Below are 19,349 nucleotides of genomic sequence, written 5' to 3'. Positions count from 1 at the left end.
ACAAATACTGTACGTGCCTCCAGTATTTTCACTTGCATTGGTTCCTCACCCCTACAAGATTATACCAAATCATGTCACTCTCAAAATGTAAAATGCCACAAAGCAACGGTCAGCCAGAGATCTCTCTCTCTCTCATCCCTCACCACAGGAAGAGAATCATATTAGCAGCCGCACGGCCCCCTGGGAGCCTATCGGTTCGATTGGTCACTGAGAGAGAGAGGAGCGGGCGCTGAGTGCAGGGGTTACTGGACAGCAGGACACATCACAAAGTGTGAATCCCTCCCTTACCCATAATCCTCCACACCCCGAGCTGTCTGCGGTGGTCTCAGAGGGCTGACTATCTGGCGTGGAGGAAAAGGTCAGCGATGAGTGGGAAGTCATCGAGCCACACCCTGGCTGTGCCGTATTGATCTCCTCTGCCCCTCAATGTCATTAATTGAAAAAGCCCAGGGACTCAACTGTGACCAATTACCGAGCAGCCTCCAATGGTATTAGATGCCATTGTTTGTGTACTTGTGTGCAAAGGCCACATATACTTACATGCAGTTAACATAGATTTTGCTGAAAGAGATTTATGCAAATAATGAGCAGCAAGCCCTTGGCTGCTATTATTGACCTCCTCCGGAAGGTCGTGAAAGGCAAACTGACTTGGTGAGTTTCCGTTTCAATTCAACATCAACAGCTTCTAATGTGCTGTATGTAACATATACGGACCCCTGGCAAGTAATGACGACATGGTTTACGAGCAATTGACCAATTGAACTTTGAATTCCACTGCTTCTGCCCCGCTTACCCCTTCAAAGTAGCAGGATACATTGCAAATAAAAAATGACTGGTCATTGGTCAGAATAATCAGATCAGATTGTGAAGGTGTTTTTGCTGTGGGCTGAAAACACCATCCCACCCGAACAGGCTGAAGTTGTTATTTTATTTTTAAGCTCTTACACTTGTAAGGGATTTCCTCCTCTTCTTCTGAAGAGGAGAGGCGAGAAGGATCGGAGGACCAATATGTGGCGTGGTAAGTGTCCATGGTTCTTTTAATAAGAAATACTCAACATGAACAACTGAATACAAAAACAATAAACGTGGACCGAACGAAAACCAAAACAGTGGTGAAAAACACAGACACAGAAACAAACACCCACAAACAAACAGTGAAACCCAGGCTACCTAAGTATGATTCTCAATCAGAGACAACTAATGACACCTGCCTCTGATTGAGAACCATACTAGGCCGAAACATAGAAATAATGACAAAACAACGGAAATAAAGGTCAGAACGTGACAACACTAAAAGGGCATCCTTATAATTTTCACAATTTCAGAGTGTTATTTATACCTTAGTGTGGAAATATATATATATATATTTTTTTTTAAAGGCAAATGCGGTTTTTGACTGCACTGCTCCTTTAAGCAGCAGTTGTGCTTTTTCAATCCAGAAAAAAAGGTACAGGCCGATTCCAGCATATGGATGTTACATTTGTACACAAAAATCTAAACTTGAATGTCTCACAGAATGGACAAAATAAACAAATGAAACTTTTGATGTGTGCGTCTTGGGGGGAGTGTATACCAAAAAAAGAGTGGACTTCTAGATATTGGCATGTTGGGCAAATAAGAGGTTGTATGGATGTTACACGACATGGACCAACTTTTTGGGGTGACTGAACTCGTTAGCAAAGTCTGTGAGTTTTTAAGTGTCAGGTCAAAACATGGATAGACCATTTTGAAGAAAAGACTTGGCTGAACACAAAAAAACAAATTTGAAAAGATTGTCATTAACATTGTTACTTTAGAGAGGAAAAACAACTTACACCCTTCGTTATGTTACAGTCTGAAACAGAGGCTAATTTCTTGACCAACATCTACCATCATCACCAATACAACTCACTATGAAACAAGCAAATTAGGCTACCTGTTTTGAAAGCAACATGTCTTTAAAGGCTGCCTCACACTGGATAGCAATGATGTGTGGAAAATGGAGTCGAGTCCTGCTCGACTCAATACTTCCACCTAGCTTTCTATCCACAGAAGATACTGCTGCTCAACTATTTTGGGGAGCCTTAAGCCTTGTTCACTCTAATCAAATTTTTGGGCATATTCAATTTTAATAATTTTTTCTACCTACAGCCAAAAACCACATTGAATCGGATATTTCAAGCTACTTTCAAACCACCATTGTAAGTGGTTTGAAATCAGATACAAATCTGATTCCTGGCCATGCGACTTGTGTCTGAATAGTCAACTATGATTGAATTGCTTTCAAGTGGGTTTTAGGCTGTCATTTGGCAAATCTTGTTGCTTGCTAGCTACTCTGTTGACAGTTTGACAAGAACATGTGGTAACTAACTAGCTTGTTAATTGTTTACAAACAAATTAATGGCCAGTGGTGTAGTGCTATCTTTTTAGGTGAGGGATAATATGTAAATTACGTCACAAATACGTCACAATTTCCTCAAAGTTTGTACCTACAGGTGTAGCCAATTGAATAGCCAATCATTATAGACGATGCATAAAATAAATCAGGCAATTGCAAAGTCTGCCTATTCAGCTGTTTTTAAAAATGTTATTCCTGTTTCGTGAGTGTGCAAATCTGTCATCAAGGTAAAGGGTGGCTACTTTGTAGAATCAGAAATAGAAAATATATTTTGATTTGTTTGTTTAGTTACAACATGATTCCATATGCGTTATTTCATAGTTTTGATGTCTTCAATATTATTCTACAATGTAGACCATCCTAAAATCTACAAAACATTAGGAACACCTTCCTCAATTCATCGGGGCATGGACTCTATAATGTGTCAAAAGCGTTTCACGGGGATACTGGCCCATGTTGACTCCAATGCTTCCCACAGTTGTTTCAAGTTGGCTGGGTAGTGAACCATTCATAATACACATGAGAAACTGTTAAGCGTAAAAGCCTATTCTATATTTTTTTATGGAATTGTTGTGGTAATTAAAATATGACTTATTTAGAATTGATCAGAATTCAATTGTTTTGCCAACTCCGTGTAGCTTGGAAACTCCCATGGCAGGCATTGTTGTCACCTGAGCTTGCTACATAACTTCTGAGCGATAGGCAGCACAAGAGAACCACCACCAATCAGCCTACACCACTGCACACACACCTGTTGTTACTATGACAACTAGCATAGCCATGTCAGCAAATGACTGCTTTCTGAAAACACACAAATCTGACTTGGTCACTTGTAACTTGCTGCTTGGACAGTCAGTATTCCAAAATTGGCCTGCAATGTAATCAAGGCTTAAGAGCTTCAGAGAGGAATAGGTGTTTCACTTCAAGTACAAACTGCACTTGAGGTATAGTTATGCTACTAAGTAGCCTACTAACCAAATATGGCGAAAGGGGGAGAAAAATGCTTTTAAAAATAATTCAATGGCGTCCCTTACCTTCCTGGACCGCCTGGAAAGGGTTGTTCGCCTCGACAAGTTTTATGGAGTGTGTGATTTTCTCGCTCTGCAAAATGTCGTCGTTGAGACTGAGGTCTGAGATCGCCAGCTGGAAAACCTCATCATCCCTCACTGCGTTCTCCTCGAATATGGCACCTGTTGAAAAGATGCAATTGTCAACATTGCAATATGTGTAGAGATGCATTGCAAAAACTAGGAGTGTATTGATTATGCCAAATCTTTTGCAAAATGTTACGTAATTTATTTTGTATTTTTTAAGAACAAAACGGGGAGGGACCTTCTTTAAATTTGTATTGGCGGATCGCAACCAATTGAAAGGTGAATACACAACCACCTACTCTACTGGATTGTGAGGCAGGTCACAGTTTCCCTATTCATCAATTTCTCTTATCTATCCCTGTGTTTCCGCCTACTGTTCTGGATTGTGAATTCATTATACTTTGTGACACAAAAAGGGAAGGAAAAAAGAACGGGGAAATAGGAAGAAAAATGACCCTTCCAACTCACCCTACACCCATTAAAAACCTCACCATTATTCCACTACTTGGCCCTATCTGATCATACACCAGGCTGGCAGCCAGGGAGGACGGGACACTATCGTTCAACACAACTTGTAACTCTTCTGCAGTAAAATCCCATACACCCAAGTACTTCTCTGCAGCTGCCACCACAACATCTATTTCTGTGATTTACGTTCAATTTATGTGGTACAGTTGATAACCATGAATATGAACGCTACGAAACCAACCTTACTGAAGCACCTATCACTCTCTATTGGCCTCAGCTTACACACAAGGAATCTCTTAGCATCCCTCGCCATGGACTCATCTTCCTCTACTATTCACTTCACTGCATCAGCATACAAAACCTTCTGTACTACTCAGATCCTGGCAACCTCAACCTGCCTTTCTCTCACCGGACACTTCTGATCTCCAGCACAATGGGTACCCTTACAATTAACACACAAAACAGATACTACACATTCATTTGTCTCATGCCATCCTGCACACTTCTCACATCTAAGAATCTCCCTCCTGCCCACTGCTGCAACATGACCATAAACGTGGCACCTAAAACACTGTAATGGGTTCGGGACAAAAGCTCTCACTGGATAACCAGGTCTGCGTCGCACCAAACAGCGAGCGTCACAGACACCGGGAATCTTCTATTTCAGTTGATTCTCCTCACCACTTAGGGATAACCCCCTTTTTTTCAATTTTCGCCTAAATGACATACCCAAATCTAACTGCCTGTCGCTCAGGCCCTGAAGCAAAGATATGCATATTCTTTCATTTGAAAGGAAACATTTGTGGAAATGTGAATTGAATGTAGGAGAATATAACAGATCTGGTAGAAGAAAATACAAAGAAAAAAACAACCAGTCTTTTTCTCCCACCATCTTTGAAATGCAACAGAAAGCTCATAGTTCTAGCCATCACTCTGGTTGTATTTCTGATAGTGTCCACAAGATAGCAGCAGTGTGTGTGCAAAGTTTCAGATGGATAACTTGAAGTATGAATGAACAACAAGACTTTTAGTGTGAAGTCCCCAGGTACATTTGGGCAAATCGTGAGGGAGACATTTGCATTCACATTCAATTTTTCTGCCAGAATATGGTCAAATCTGTATACTTTACCTTTGATTTAGCTTTCCCAATATTAGTCGCCATATTATAAGTTCAACAATTCGTTAACAACCAGTTTTCATAACTCTGAATATCCTTATAATTTTTGTCCAAAATGAAAAGGCAGGCTGTCATATAAGGTTAGTAGCTACATTCTACAACATATATATGGTTTCCAGCTCATTAGCTCTCTAGCTAGCTTTGTTTGACCCCGATTGGTGCTTATTTGACAAATATACAGTCATTCAAGTGATGGCCACCCGCGTCATCGGCGTGCCATGAAGGCGTCGCTCTCTGACCAAATATGGTGTCCTATAGGATATACTACAACCCTAATGAAATAGTGAAGTCTTGTTACCTTCTAGGATCTCTGGGGAATAGATATGAATGTGATTTGACTGGTTAAAACAACATTTACAGTGAGATTTTCACAGATTACTTTCTTTGCAAATTGAACGAGTGGAAATACAAAATCGATAGTGCATGCTATATTGACCATTCCAGGATATGAAAAGGGATTTTATCTAACAAAACGACACATTGTGTTATCTCTGGGACCCTTTGGATGATAAATCAGAGCAAGATTTCAGAATGTAAGTACACATTTCACCTTCAGAGGTGAATTTATAAAACCTACCGTAAAGAAAAAAGGGTTTTGTTGTTAGGAGCTCTCCTCAAACAATAGCATGGCATTTTTTTGCAGTAATAGCTACTGTAAATTGGACAGTGCAGTTATATTAACAATAATGTAAGCTTTCAGTTGATATAAGTCACTTATATGTACCGACATTTGTTGTTTCTCTAAAATCTGTGATCTTGACATAATGCCCTGCATGATTGACAACTGTCCTGTTGACGGGACGCCGATCCTTACTAACGCCTCCCCAGTTATCACTCCTTTCAACTGTGTCCAGCTTCGGAGAGCAAAGCAAGTCACAGTTATTGTCCCTAGAAGTGTGGTGGATGGAAGAAATGCAAAAAATCCTTAGGATTCCACTTCGAGTTACTTTCACCGACTCAACAGTCCCCAACCTCTTCTCCAACCAACCTGACACCACATATGGATCAGCCAGAAGGCACAGATCTTTCCTCACTCCAGAGGTTCATTCTCAGCGGTCTTCACCCCACCTGCCGCTACAGGTAATTCATTCTCACTCTTGTCATGTTACATTTCTGAGCTACCAGAGTATGTTTTTTTAAATGTTTGTACATGATGCCAATCTTGCTCACCACACCACTTCCCTCTACACTCAACTCCATTACTTCTTCCTCGTTTTCCAAAAATGTCCACATTTCCATGCTCTTTCTGTTCCTTCAACCACTGTGGTAGCAAACTGTTCTTGGTTCTTGTATCTTGAATTTGCCACCATGTCGCGTCGACTAAAAAAGCTCTACCAGCCACCAGTACTCCCCTTCCCAGGGAGGGACCTACTTGAATGTGTCCAATAGAAACTCTAGTTTTCGTTGCAAAACAGGACAGGATGTTTTACAACTGTTTGGACAAATGATTACACCCGAGACCAACACAGGCAGTTGCATTTCAGTTTCAGAGAAATCTCATTCACCTGACACTTCCACCTATGTGCAATTACCCTGGGTAAGAGGTTAGTTTCAGAGCAACTATTACAAAAGTAGGCCCTAATGTTTAGGATACAACTTGTCAAGAAATGGATGACATGACACTATTTTCTCTTAAGATGTAGGTTTTCACTGATCCTTATTAGCATTATAAGGAAAGGTTAGTGGATTTACAGTGAGTGGGTGGATGCCAGATCAAGACTTTTCACTTTCCCTCCCTGTCAATCTGGCATATGGTGGTTGGTTACACGCAATACATATATTTTCCCCCATGCACATTCATTTCAGCACCATGGAGAGCAAGGTTGTAGGCCTATATAGACTCTCTCAGCTCCAGCTACTGGGCCCAGTTTATCAAAAGTTATCTGATCGGATTTCGGCAATTGGATAGGATAAAATGCATAAAATAGAACGAATAGAACATGGCATCATTGGCTTTAATGGGGACGCCCATTATATTCATTCTATTCTACACATTTAATCCTATCCAACTGCCAAAATCCGATCAGATAACTTTTGAAAAACTGGGCCCTGATTGAAGATGTGCTTTAGCTACATATCTAGGACCAGATTATCCAAACCCTGTCCATTATTTTACCATTGGGAGATGGGGGGGCTTCTTGTTCATGTATCTGTGGTTAGGGGCAACTGCTACCCACTCCTCAGCTTCAGTTACACTGGTAAAAAAAAAAATCCTGTTGTTTTGATGGTAATTTACTGGCGGTGTAAGTTACTGTAAAAAAAGGTACAATATGTTACGGTAACATATTGTAGACCTCCCTTTTTTAACAGTAACTTACAGGTAACTGGCTGCCAATAGCCAGTTACCTTACCTTTACAGTTTACTGTAGATATGGACCGGGCTTCACAAGAGCTCTGGATAAGAGCGTCTGCTAAATGACTCAAATGTAAATGTAGAATATGCTCGCTGACTTTATGGTAGAACTGCCTTGACTTTAAAATCCATTCAAGTTTCCTTGAGTTGTTTGTTGATCGGCTACATTATCAATCGTCTGAAGTAAAGGATTGTAAAACAGCGTTCAGATTGGATAAAGTAGCCTCGAAGTGTCGTATTTTGCAGGTGGTCAAAGCGAAAAGCCTTCCTTGATGTATAACTGGTGTGTTCGTCTTATTTAGCATGGGATCAGAATAGCGCGTCTGCCCTCTATTTTGTCGGTGAGAATGGATTCGATTCCTGTGTTTCGAGCTTGCCTTCCATTGCAGGGCTGGATAGCCAGCGCCTCTATATCGCCCCATCACCCCGTAAATCATTCCACGTCAGGTGTCCAACTCATTGGACATACCTATTTCTCCTTTGCATAAGGAACAGCTTCAGCTTTTGGCCAGAAGGATAACTTGAAGAGGAGAGGAAATGAGAGGAGGGTGAAAATATATAGCAATAAGGTAGAGGCAAACGTAATATTCTCTAGGCTATTGGTCCCATTTTGTGCACAATCACACAAATAGTCCTTACCCGTTTGATATCAGGAGTTGGACCATACCCATTAGGCCTAACATTCAGATGTTGAACATCTAATATATTCACTCGTAGGAGGAACCAAGCAAAACAAATGCCACAGAGACGGCAAAACCAACGATTGGACGAGACAGATCCTCGCGAAAGGGTTTAGACCGGAATGGAACTCTGCCACATTCAAAAGTGGGCCGTCTTTTGGTTTCCAAATCAGACCACCGTTGATTTGAGGGCTCTCCGGAGTTGTTGTGCATGTAGCAGCAGACTGGCTATGAGCAACGAATATTTGAACCGCATGCGTCAAGCAAGCCTTAAAATGAGAATCCATTGTATTCGAACGTAATGGTGCACCACTCTTCAACCTCACTCATTAAGACAATTTCATATGAAGTTAATCAGAAAGATAATTGATTGTTTAAAACATGTTTGGTATATAGCCTACGCAGCATACTCAAGGGTAATGCTTGGTAATGACTGAAGCTGTTCCTGCACTCCAAGCCTTTTCTATCAAGATCCCGACAAAATCACATTGCATTCCGAGAGAACAACATTTTCCAAAACACATCAAAACCTTGACGGCCATGGAATTAATGTTTTAAAAACATTAGAATAACCAAATACAGATAAAAGCCCTGGTTTCGACATTAATGATGATGGGAGTGACAAAGGTGCAACGTAACCAACAAGTCCTAATGACTACATCAGAATGATTCCAACTTGCTTCACGCCTGGTTTGTTAGTTATGTTTTATATCATGGTAAAGCCGACAAAGTGCAAATGCCATCGATGATAATGCATCCAATAGCCTTTGCGTGTTTTAATTATAAACCCCCGCAACAGCCTAAATGCCTAAACTATTGTCTCAAATGTAAGATGCTTCAGCTGTTATCGTGCTGGATAGCTTTATTCCAACATATTAACTGTTGATCACTGCAGCACTATTGGATACTAAACATGCAAAGGTTTCGATGTAAAATTAAACAAAAATTGATTGTTTTTCTGCTACGGTCTGTGTGTGTGTGTGTGTGTGTGTGTTTGTACGTGCATGCTTGCATGTATACATGCGTGTTTGCATTAGTTGTCTTTGATCCAACAAATGGCATTAAACACATGCCAGTGACATTATTTAGAAATACAATATTCTAGTTATTCGTATTGACCCCCTCCATCTCCCCCGCCGCGAACATAAGTTGTTTTAGCTAAATGTAAATTCATGTCAGATAAGATACATAAATCTGACATATTACACACCCAAATTCACCAAACAGAGTACACTGGCATCTATTCTAATGTTGGATTCGGACATAAGGGTTTAGTATTTGTCCCTTTGTCATGTATTTCCTTCACAGGCGTTTAACATTTCGCTCACGTTCAATTCAAAGTTCATGCTTATAGATGGGGAGGGGGAGGAGGGGGTGTGCAATCCTCTAAAAACACACGTTGGTTTAGTTCGTCTGATCCAAGCAAATTAGTTCCATCTTGCTTTGGTTTTGTGGTGTGAATTACAATATATTTACAATATTGTCTATTCTCATGATTTCGGAAAAGACACATTGGTGGTGCACTTTTCCAGATACTTTCAGTCAAGCATTTGCAAAGACATTCATAAGATATTGTATGATAGGCAACGCAAATTCATTAGAATTCAAATGATGCTGTAAAATTGCCACAGCTCCCGGGATGGAGCAACGCTATTCACCAGAACTACATATCATTATTGTTTATAAGGTATTTAGTTGTAACTCGCTCTTTATACTAACACATTCATCCGTATGCCTTCCTAAATGTATCATACATTTAAACAACAAAAGAGGACTGTTTTATTCTAAGCACCGAGGGGGTTTATATCACACTCTCGCGTTTGCACCCCGTGTCCCCTGCACAAGCTCCTTACCGATGTGAATGATGGAGTCCGCGCTCGCCACTGAATTGCATTGCAACATCCATAAGGAAAGGCATATTATCAGCAATTCCATCTCCGGTTTTAGCGAAAGCAGCTCATCCACCGTCCCTCGTATGTCGGACAAATCCAAATAAGCAACAGTGCATGAACCAGTTGTTCAGTCTGTGAATAAAAGCCGAAAACAAAACTATAAGGAAGGAGGAAAAACGTCAAGGGGTTTCCTGGGGATAGAATAAGTAAGTGCAAGGGAGTTGGCGGTTGGGCAGAAAAGGCAGGGAAATACTCGGCTTTTCCGTAAGGAAGGCTGAGAATCCAGCGCGCTCTGCGGCTCTCGCTCTATCCAGCGCTCGCGGAGTCTGAGACATATCAAACTGCAAACTGCGGAGGAGGGACACCCCCCACGCGCTCTCTCGATAGCTCTCTCTCTCTCGATTTTCTCGACCCACGTGACTGCAGAGACTCTATCTACAACGCTAAGCTGCCCGGAGAAGACAGGGAGAGATGGAATCCGAGCAAGCCGGAGACGGCGACGGCGATCAAGACATGCCCCTGAGGCTCGGTCTATCAGCGAACGCACATTACCATGGACGGGAACCTGGAAAACCAAAGAAAATCCGACATTAAAAACACATGGATGACGCGCAAAGCAGACTTGCATTGCAGTGTAAGTAATCGCACCGGGCGCATAAGTTCCGATGTATAGTTAACTCTCATAATATAACTATCCATTGCTATTATCGAATGACATAACTAGATTGGTGCATGATAACCGGTAGCAGTGGTGATGCCACAGGTAGGATATAGCGTGCGGAAGGGTCTGTGGATGTGTGCGTAAAACCTGTCCTCACCTACAGGTTTATGGGGACCACTTAAAGCGTTGAAACGCCCCAATAATATATGTGGAAATGGACTAATGGCATGAATCGGAAAGAACTGACGTGGAGAGGACTGTTTCTACTAAGCTGTCTGCTTGGAGAGAAGGCGCGAGTGCATGTGCTTCTGGGGATGGGATACCTGCGAGGTAGTTTGGACATAGAGGTTAGACGGGTGGGTAGAGAGCACATCTATCATGGTTTGATACAGGAGCTCTACTAGCTCGGTTAGCCCACTGTCTTTGTGATTTTTTTTTGTAACAATGATCTTCTCTGTGTTGTATGCTATTTTCTGACAACTGATTCCAGTTTCTCTGCTACTGATCGTGGACAGTGTTGTAACAATAGCCAACAATTCATATAAATTGTATTTGGAGACATTCATGATCAAATATGAAATGTCGTTTCCAATAGGTGTACTAATGCCTTGTAACCAACTGTTCATGCATGGTGGTAAAATCGAACCTCTCATAATTTATGGAGAGACTGCATACATAGACATGGAGCCAAGTGACATCATTGTGTTCTTCTATTGGCTGGACTAACAGGTTCATAGTACATGTTGATAATGTAGAGCACCGAAGAAGGAAGACCATATCTCGAAACTCCAAAAATCGAATTAACTTTCTGGGTTGTTTTTTTTTTCTCTCCCGATGACAGTGGTACGTTTCAGATAAGAAATCTTCATACAAGAGATGCAACTATAATATTCTTAGTCTTACAATTAAAGGATATTTCTTGGGATTGAATATGAGACGGAAATTCCCCTTAATTGTTTGGCTAAGTCTGTTTTTATCACGGAGAGATTTCAGCACGAAGAATCCATGGACAGCTCCGGACTACTCCCCGTCCTGTGATGCGCTCAATGTCAGATCATTCATGTAGCCAGCCGCGCTTAGACCTACACCTACGGTATGGTATAATAATACTAATAATGATAATAGTAATAATATTTTTATTTGCCACTTTAACTGTATGAACGTACGATTTAATTATGGCTTGTAATGAATATATAATGTGTTTTTGGTAAAACAAATAAAATTTAAAAGGCTATTCAATATCCGTATGAAAACATATTTGACTGCTTATTGCAGGATTGGGCCAGAGGCACATGCAGTGAATTGGGATTTAATGTAGGTTGGCGTTCACGGAAAGGAAAGCGCGCCCGCAGCTAGACTCTGGTAACAAGTGGTTGCTGCAGCTTGAGCGTTCCCGCTCCCAAGATGAAAAAGGTGTGAGGACGAGAGAAAACACGGATTTTCTTAGAAATTATATGAGGCTGATAGAGCACCGTGTCGTAGCCTATAGATAGTTCAAAATCATTTACACAATTGCACACTATTAATCCAACCTCAGTGTGGATATATACACTGAGTGTACAAAACATGAAAAACACCTGCTCTTTCCATGACATAGATTGACAATGTGAATCCAGATGAAAGCTATGAACCCTTATTGATCTCACTTGTTCAATTCACTTAAAATCAGTGTAGATGAAGGGGAGGAGACAGGTTAAAGAATAATTTTGTAAGCCTCAGTCAATTGAGACATGGATTGTGTATGTGTGCCATTCAGAGGTTGAATGGGTAAGGAGGGGGTACATCTCAATATTAGGAAGGTGTTCCTAATGTTTGGTGTACTCAGTGTATATAAAACACAGGGAAATCACGTTTTTTACTGCAATGGGCCTTTAAAGAAACCTCCAGCAGTCTAGCCAGTAATTGAGGTTGCAAATTGCCCATCTGTGAAGTCCCATATGTGCAACCAACAAATTGCATTTCCTTATACATTGTCAAGAACTGTCAATATTTCCGATGCTAAGAAGCAATGAAACCAGTAATGAAGTATTAATCCATTCTGACAGCACATTAACGCCTTGAGCGATGAGGGTGCAATTATATTGTCAAATGAACAGGAATATATTCCGCTAGCAGTATGTTGGGATGTTGGGAAGAGATGAGTAGGTATGAATCTCTTTCTAGGGTAGGAGAAGTTGATGTTGTCATATTTTGATGGGACTGTTTGGCTGTTGTTCCTAATATAGGCCAAATCAGGCAAGTTGTCGAAGTTAATTTAGCATGCTGTTCGATGCTGTTCTGTAGCTCTGAATGTTTACTGAACAAAAATAGAAACGCAACATGCAACAATTGCAAAGATTTTACTGAGTTACAATTCATATAAGGAAATCAGTCCATTGAAATAAATTCATTAGGCCCTAATCTATGGATATCACATGACTGGGAATACATATATGTATCTGTTGGTCACTTTAAAAAAAGTAGGGTTGTGGATCAGAAAACCAGTCAGTATCTGGTGTGACCACCATTTGCCTCATGCAGCACAACACATCTCCTTCACAGGCTGTTGATTATGGCATTGAAATGTTGTCCCACTCCTCTTCAATGGCTGTGCGAAGTGTCTGGATATTAACGGGAGCTGGGACACACTGTCATACACGTCGATCCAGAGCATCCCAAACATGCTCAATGGGTGGCATGTCTTTTAATTTTTTTACATTTATTTCACCTTTATTTAACCAGGTAGGCTAGTTGAGAACAAGTTCTCATTTGCAACTGCGACCTGGCCAAGATAAAGCATAGCAGTGTGAACAGACAACACAGAGTTACACATGGAGTAAACAATTAACAAGTCAATAACACAGTAGAAAAAAAGTCTATATACATTGTGTGCAAAAGGCATGAGGTAGGCGAATAATTACAATTTTGCAGATTAACACTGGAGTGATAAATGATCAGATGGTCATGTACAGGTAGAGATATTGGTGTGCAAAAGAGCAGAAAAGTAAATAAATAAAAACAGTATGGGGATGAGGTAGGTAAAAATGAGTGGGCTTTTTACCGATAGACTATGTACAGCTGCAGCGATCGGTCTGGTGAGTATGCAGGCCATGGAAGATTAGAGACATTTTACAATTCCGGGAATTGTGTACCCTTGCGACATGGGGCCATGCATTATCATGCTCAAACATGAGGTAATGGCGGCGGATGAATGGCACGGCAATGTGCCTCAGGATCTTGCCACGGTATCTGTGCATTCAGATTGCCATCAATAAAATGCAATTGTGTTCGTTGTCTGTAGCGTCTGCGTGCCCATACCATAACCCCACCGCCACCATTGGGCACTCTGTTCACAATGTTGACATCAGCAAACCGCTTGCCCACACAACCATACATGTGGTCTGCGGTAGCGAGACCGGTTGGACGTATTACCAAAATGACGTTGGAGGCGGCTTATGGTAAGAAATTAAGATTCAATTCTCTGGCAACAGCTCTGGTGGACATTCCTGCAGTCAGCATGCCAATTGCATGCTCCCACATAACTTGATACCTGCATAACTTCATATCTGTGGCATTGTGTTGTGTGACAAAACTGCACATTTTAGAGTGACCTTTTATTGTCCCTAGCACAAGGTGCACCTGTTTAATGACCATGCTGTTTAATCAGCTTCTTGATATGTCACATCTGCCAGGTGGATGGATTATCTTGGCAAACAAGAAATGCTCACTAACAGGAATGTACTCTAATTTGCGCATAACATTTGAGAGAAATGTGCATTATGTGCATATGGAACATTTCTGGGATCTTTTATTTCAGCTCATGAAACATGGGACCAACACATTACTACATGCTGCGTTTATATTTTTGTTTAGTATTGGTTAGTATTGTGGAGTAAGAACAATGTTGTTGATCCATCCTGAGTTTTCTCCTATCACAGATATCAAACTCTTAACTGTTTTAAAGTCACCATTGGCCTCATGGTGAAATACTTGAGCAGTTTCCTTCCTCCCCGGCAACTGAGTTAGGAAGGATGCCTATATCTTTGTCATGACTTGGTGTATTGATACACCTTCCAAAGTGTAATAAATAACTTCCCCATGCTCAAAGGGATATTCAATGTCTGCTTTTTATTTTTGTACCCATCTACCAATATATGCCCTTCTTTATGAGGCATAAATCTCCCTGGTCTTTGTGGTTAAATCTGTGTTTGAAATTCACTGCTCGAATGATGGACCTTACAGATAATTGTATGTGTGGGGTATAGAGATGAAGTAGTCATTCAAAAAAATCATGTTTAACGCTATTATTGCGCACAGAGTGAGTCCATGCAACTTATTATGCGACTAGTTAGGCACATTTTTACGCCTGAACTTATTTAGGCTTGTCATAACAAAGGGGTTGAACACTTATTGAAGCAAGATATTTCCGCCTTTGTAATTAACTGGTAAAAAAAAATATATATAACATTATTCTGCTTTGACATTATGGAGTATTGTGTGTAGGCCAGTGACAAAACTCTATGTAATCCATTCTAAATGCACAGAAAAATATGGAAAATGTCAAGGGGTGTAAATACTTTCTGAAGGCACTGTATGGCCTCGGATACTTCTAACCTCACAAACTACTGTCCTTGTATCCTGCATGACAATACAAATTATGTAAATGCTTCACACTGTAATGATGTATTTAACATGCTTTATTGGGTCAATAAAGAATAACTTAAACTACATCTGGGGGTTTTATCATCAGTAATAAATTGCCATTTGGGCTTTGAAATAATAATTTGATTCAATTGCATGACTTTGTTATGTACAGTAGCTAGTGAATGTCTACACACCCTTTGCACAGTATTTACGTTTTGCTGCCTTCTAAAATAGAGATTAAATTAGATTTTTTCCCCCTGCTGATCTACGCAATGTACTCACATTTTCAAAGACACATGTTTGAAAATGTTCCAGATTAGTTGAAAAAACAAAACAAACAAAGATGCCTTGATTGTGTATGTCTTCACACTCCAGAGTTAATACTTGGTGGAAGCAACTTTGGCAGCCATTACAGCTGTGATATTTGTAACAATATTCCACCAACTTTGCACTAATCTTTGGGTAACATATATCCATTGTTTTTGTCAAAATTGCTCAAGCTCAGTAAATTTGGTTGGGAATCATTAAATGGACAGCGATATTTGTCTCTGATTTGCAAGCAAACTTAATTCAGGACTGAGATTGGACCACTCAGGAATACTCAACACCTCTTGGAAAACCATTCTGTGTCTTTGGTATTAAAATGTGTGTAATTGTCCCTCTGAAAAATACAACTCTATCCCAGGGTTAGGTTTTCAGAAGGCTGAGGCGGGTTTTCCTCTAACTTTTTACCTGGGCTTTGCTCCTTCCATATTTAATTGGATCCTGACAAACTCTCAGTCCCTGCCGGTGACAAATATACCCATAACATGATGCTGCCACCACATTACTTGAAAAATTTTATCTTTTAAAACGAAATTATAAGGCAGCAAAACGTGAAGACTGTGCAAGGGGTGTGTAGATTTTCACTACACACTGTATATCCTGCATGGCAGAAATGTGTTGAGGTCTACAGTATATAGTCTACATACATTACAAATTGATGAGTGATAGTTGGTGCCCTGTAGTCTTTTATAGATGAGCCAGCTGCTTGAGGGGTTTAATATCTCAATAGCTCATCAAATTCAACTCTTAACAGAATATAGGTCAGCAATCTGAGTATGCAAATGAAGAGAAATCTTAAAACAAATCTGAAATTCTGCAAGAAAAAAAAATGGAGGGAGTTAATTCCCTCAAGCAGTGGTCTACGAAGTATAATCACTGAGAACCTGAAACTCAGTCAAACCCCTGGGTACCTTTTTAAATCTTCGACAAACAGAGGCAGTCTAAGATTTGAAATGTAGAACTTATTCCAAGCTAACAAATAGATATGGTAATCATTCAAAAAACTTTAAGTATGCCAATTCAACATCCAGTCTCGCGGGGCTATGTTGTTCCACAGGTCGATGCAGCCTTCAGACTCATCTTTTTTTTTTAAGTACATAATGTCGACGAGGGCTATAATACAGGTAGCTTCATTAATTCAGTACCTATAACCTTACTTAGAGAGTGAAATCTCTAAAATTATGAGTCGAGATACCAACCCTCAATCACCGGATCCTTTTAGTGGGAGAACCAGAAATGTCATTAGCTATTAGGAAACCACATTACAAAGGCCTTCATTTTAATAAAAAAAAATGTGCATTAGATATACCTGACACTGCAATGGAGAATAAGGAACACTTCCAGGATATGTCCCAAATCACACCCTATTCCCTAGTGTGCTACTTTGGTCAAAAGTAGTGTGCACTATTTAGGTAATCGGGTGCCATATGGGACACCTTAGTCTTACACCTAATATGTCAAAGCATTATTTGATTTGCCAGTGCAAGCTTTGTTCCTGACTCTTAGCTCCATCCATCTCTGGGAGAAAACATAACATCCTCAAAATCCAAACCCATTACTGGAAACAGGCCCACCAATATACAGAGACAGATACCCATTCAGTTTACGGTCTCCCTGCCAAATCACTTTGTCTTCTGAGAGAATATGAGCAGAACCCTAACCTTAAAAGGGCATAACAGCTTGTGTGTGACTTCCTGGTAATAGAGGGGCACAAGTTTGTCATCTTAATTTGTTGGCCCAGATAGAGTTTTTTTTTCTGTAGTTCTGTTTAATGAAAATCAACAATTGCAGAGGACCTCTCTCTGTTGGTGCCTAAAGGCAATTAGGATTGGCCCACAGTGAACCCATGTCTTTAACCTCTGGTCCTCTGCGACTGCAATGTATGACCGACCACACAGCCCGTTATCAGCCTCAAAACGTCAACCTGTCATGTTTTTGCAAAAAGTTAGATTCAACCGATTGACGCTTATGTCAACTTGCCATGCTCCCATTAAACATTGCACTACCAATGGAAAAAAATATAATCATGAACCAATTGAGGCTTATGTCAATACATTGCAGTCAATGGGAAAAGATAAGTGTCACAGGGTTGATGCTTATTTCAATTAAAAACAAAAAAAACGACAGTTTTAAGTGAGAATAGGCATTGGTCTGAAGCCGAAAAAGAAAGGAAATTCACCAGCATCACAATGCCTATTCCACCCATGCTCTACCAAGGTTTTCCAGCACACTGCTTTGACATACTACAGTAGTTATGTTGGTATTGTACTTACTTAGAATGCAAACCTTCCAAACAAGCCTAATTCATCCTCTTAGAGGAGGTGCTTCCACAATAATGTGATTTGTACTGGATTTGTATTGGATTCTTCACACTCCACAGTAAGACATTATCTCACGACACTACCTTTTCATGCTTTGCTTTTATACTTACAAGACCATCAGGACTGGTTGAGCTGTTTTGTCTTGTAGTAATGTGGTGTATGCCTGTATTTCCTGAAACCTTTAGTTTAGCAAAACATGTAATTGAAATAAAAAAAATCCTAATAACATCATTTTTTGGTAAGTAGGTGCCCAACATAAAATCAGGAGGTGGTGTATTGGACCCAGTAGCTCAGATAGATAGAGCCTATGTGCATTCCTGATGTCTGTAACTGTTACCTGTGTAATGTAAAGCGTGCAATTGGCATGCTGACTGAAGGAATGTCCAACAGAGCTGTTGCCAGAGAATTTAATGTTTATTTCTCTACCATAAGCCACCCCAACATCGTTTAGATAATTTGGCAGTACATCCAACAGGCCTCACAACCGCAGAGCAGATGTAACCCGCCAACCCAGGACATCCACATCCGGTTTCTTCACCTGCGGGATCGACTGAGGAGGGGAAAGGGGAGGTGCTGAGAAGTATTTATGTCTGTAATAATGCTATTTTGTGGGGGGGGGAATATTCTGATTGGCTGGGCCTGGCACACCAGTTGGTGGACCTGGTTCCCCAACTGGGTGGGCCTATACCCTCCCAGGCCCGCCCATGGCTACGCCCCTGCCCAGTCATGTGAAATCGATAGATCAGGGCCTAATTTATTTATTTGAGTTCTATGATCTGCAACTCAGTAGAATCTTTGAAATTGTTGTATGTTGCATTTATATTCTTCTTCAGTGTATTCGGAAAGTATTCAGACCCCTTGACTTTTTCCAAAATTTAAATGAACTGTTTTCCTCATCAATCTACACACAATACCACATAATGATAAAGCGAAAACAGGTTTTTAGAAATGTTTGCAAATGTATTACAAATAAAAAACAGTAATACTTTATTTACATCAGTATTCAGACCCTTTGCTGGGAGACTCGAAATTGAGCTTAGGTGTATCCTGTTTCTATTGATCATCCTTGAGATGTTTCTACAACTTGATTGGAGGCCACCTGTGGTACATTCTATTGATTGGACGTGATTTGGAAAGGCACAAATCAAATCAAATTTTATTTTTCACATGCGCCGAATACAAGTGAAATCCTTACTTACAAGCCCTTAACCAACAATGCAGTTTTAAGAAAATACAACAAAAAAAAGATAAGAGATAAGAATAACTAATTATTAAAGAGCAGCAGTAAATAACAATAGCGGGGCTATATACAGGGGTTAATGGTAAAGAGTCAATGTGCGGGGGCACCAGTGTTTAGGTAATTGAGGTAAATATGGACA

General features: G+C 40.4%; 1 protein-coding gene across 2 annotated transcripts in view; it reads right to left on the bottom strand.

Moving 5' to 3' along the window:
• The window catches only part of LOC109870608 (glutamate receptor ionotropic, delta-1-like), a 411,408-nt gene extending 401,039 nt beyond the window's left edge, over positions 1-10,369 (bottom strand). For both annotated transcript variants that reach the window (XM_031805099.1, XM_020461182.2), the window contains exons 1-2: positions 10,003-10,369; positions 3,412-3,567 (exon numbers count right to left, since the gene is read on the bottom strand). In XM_031805099.1, the coding sequence (XP_031660959.1) occupies positions 3,412-3,567; positions 10,003-10,084 (238 nt within the window). In that variant the 5' untranslated portion in view covers positions 10,085-10,369. The remainder of the gene's footprint in view (positions 1-3,411; positions 3,568-10,002) is intronic.
• Between the last annotated feature and the right edge of the window lie 8,980 nt (positions 10,370-19,349).

This window comes from Oncorhynchus kisutch, linkage group LG25 (genome assembly GCF_002021735.2).
Source record: "Oncorhynchus kisutch isolate 150728-3 linkage group LG25, Okis_V2, whole genome shotgun sequence".
Classification (NCBI taxonomy): Eukaryota; Metazoa; Chordata; class Actinopteri; order Salmoniformes; family Salmonidae; genus Oncorhynchus; species Oncorhynchus kisutch.
Note: the sequence above shows the minus strand (reverse complement) of the source record. Positions and strands in the feature narration are given on the sequence as shown.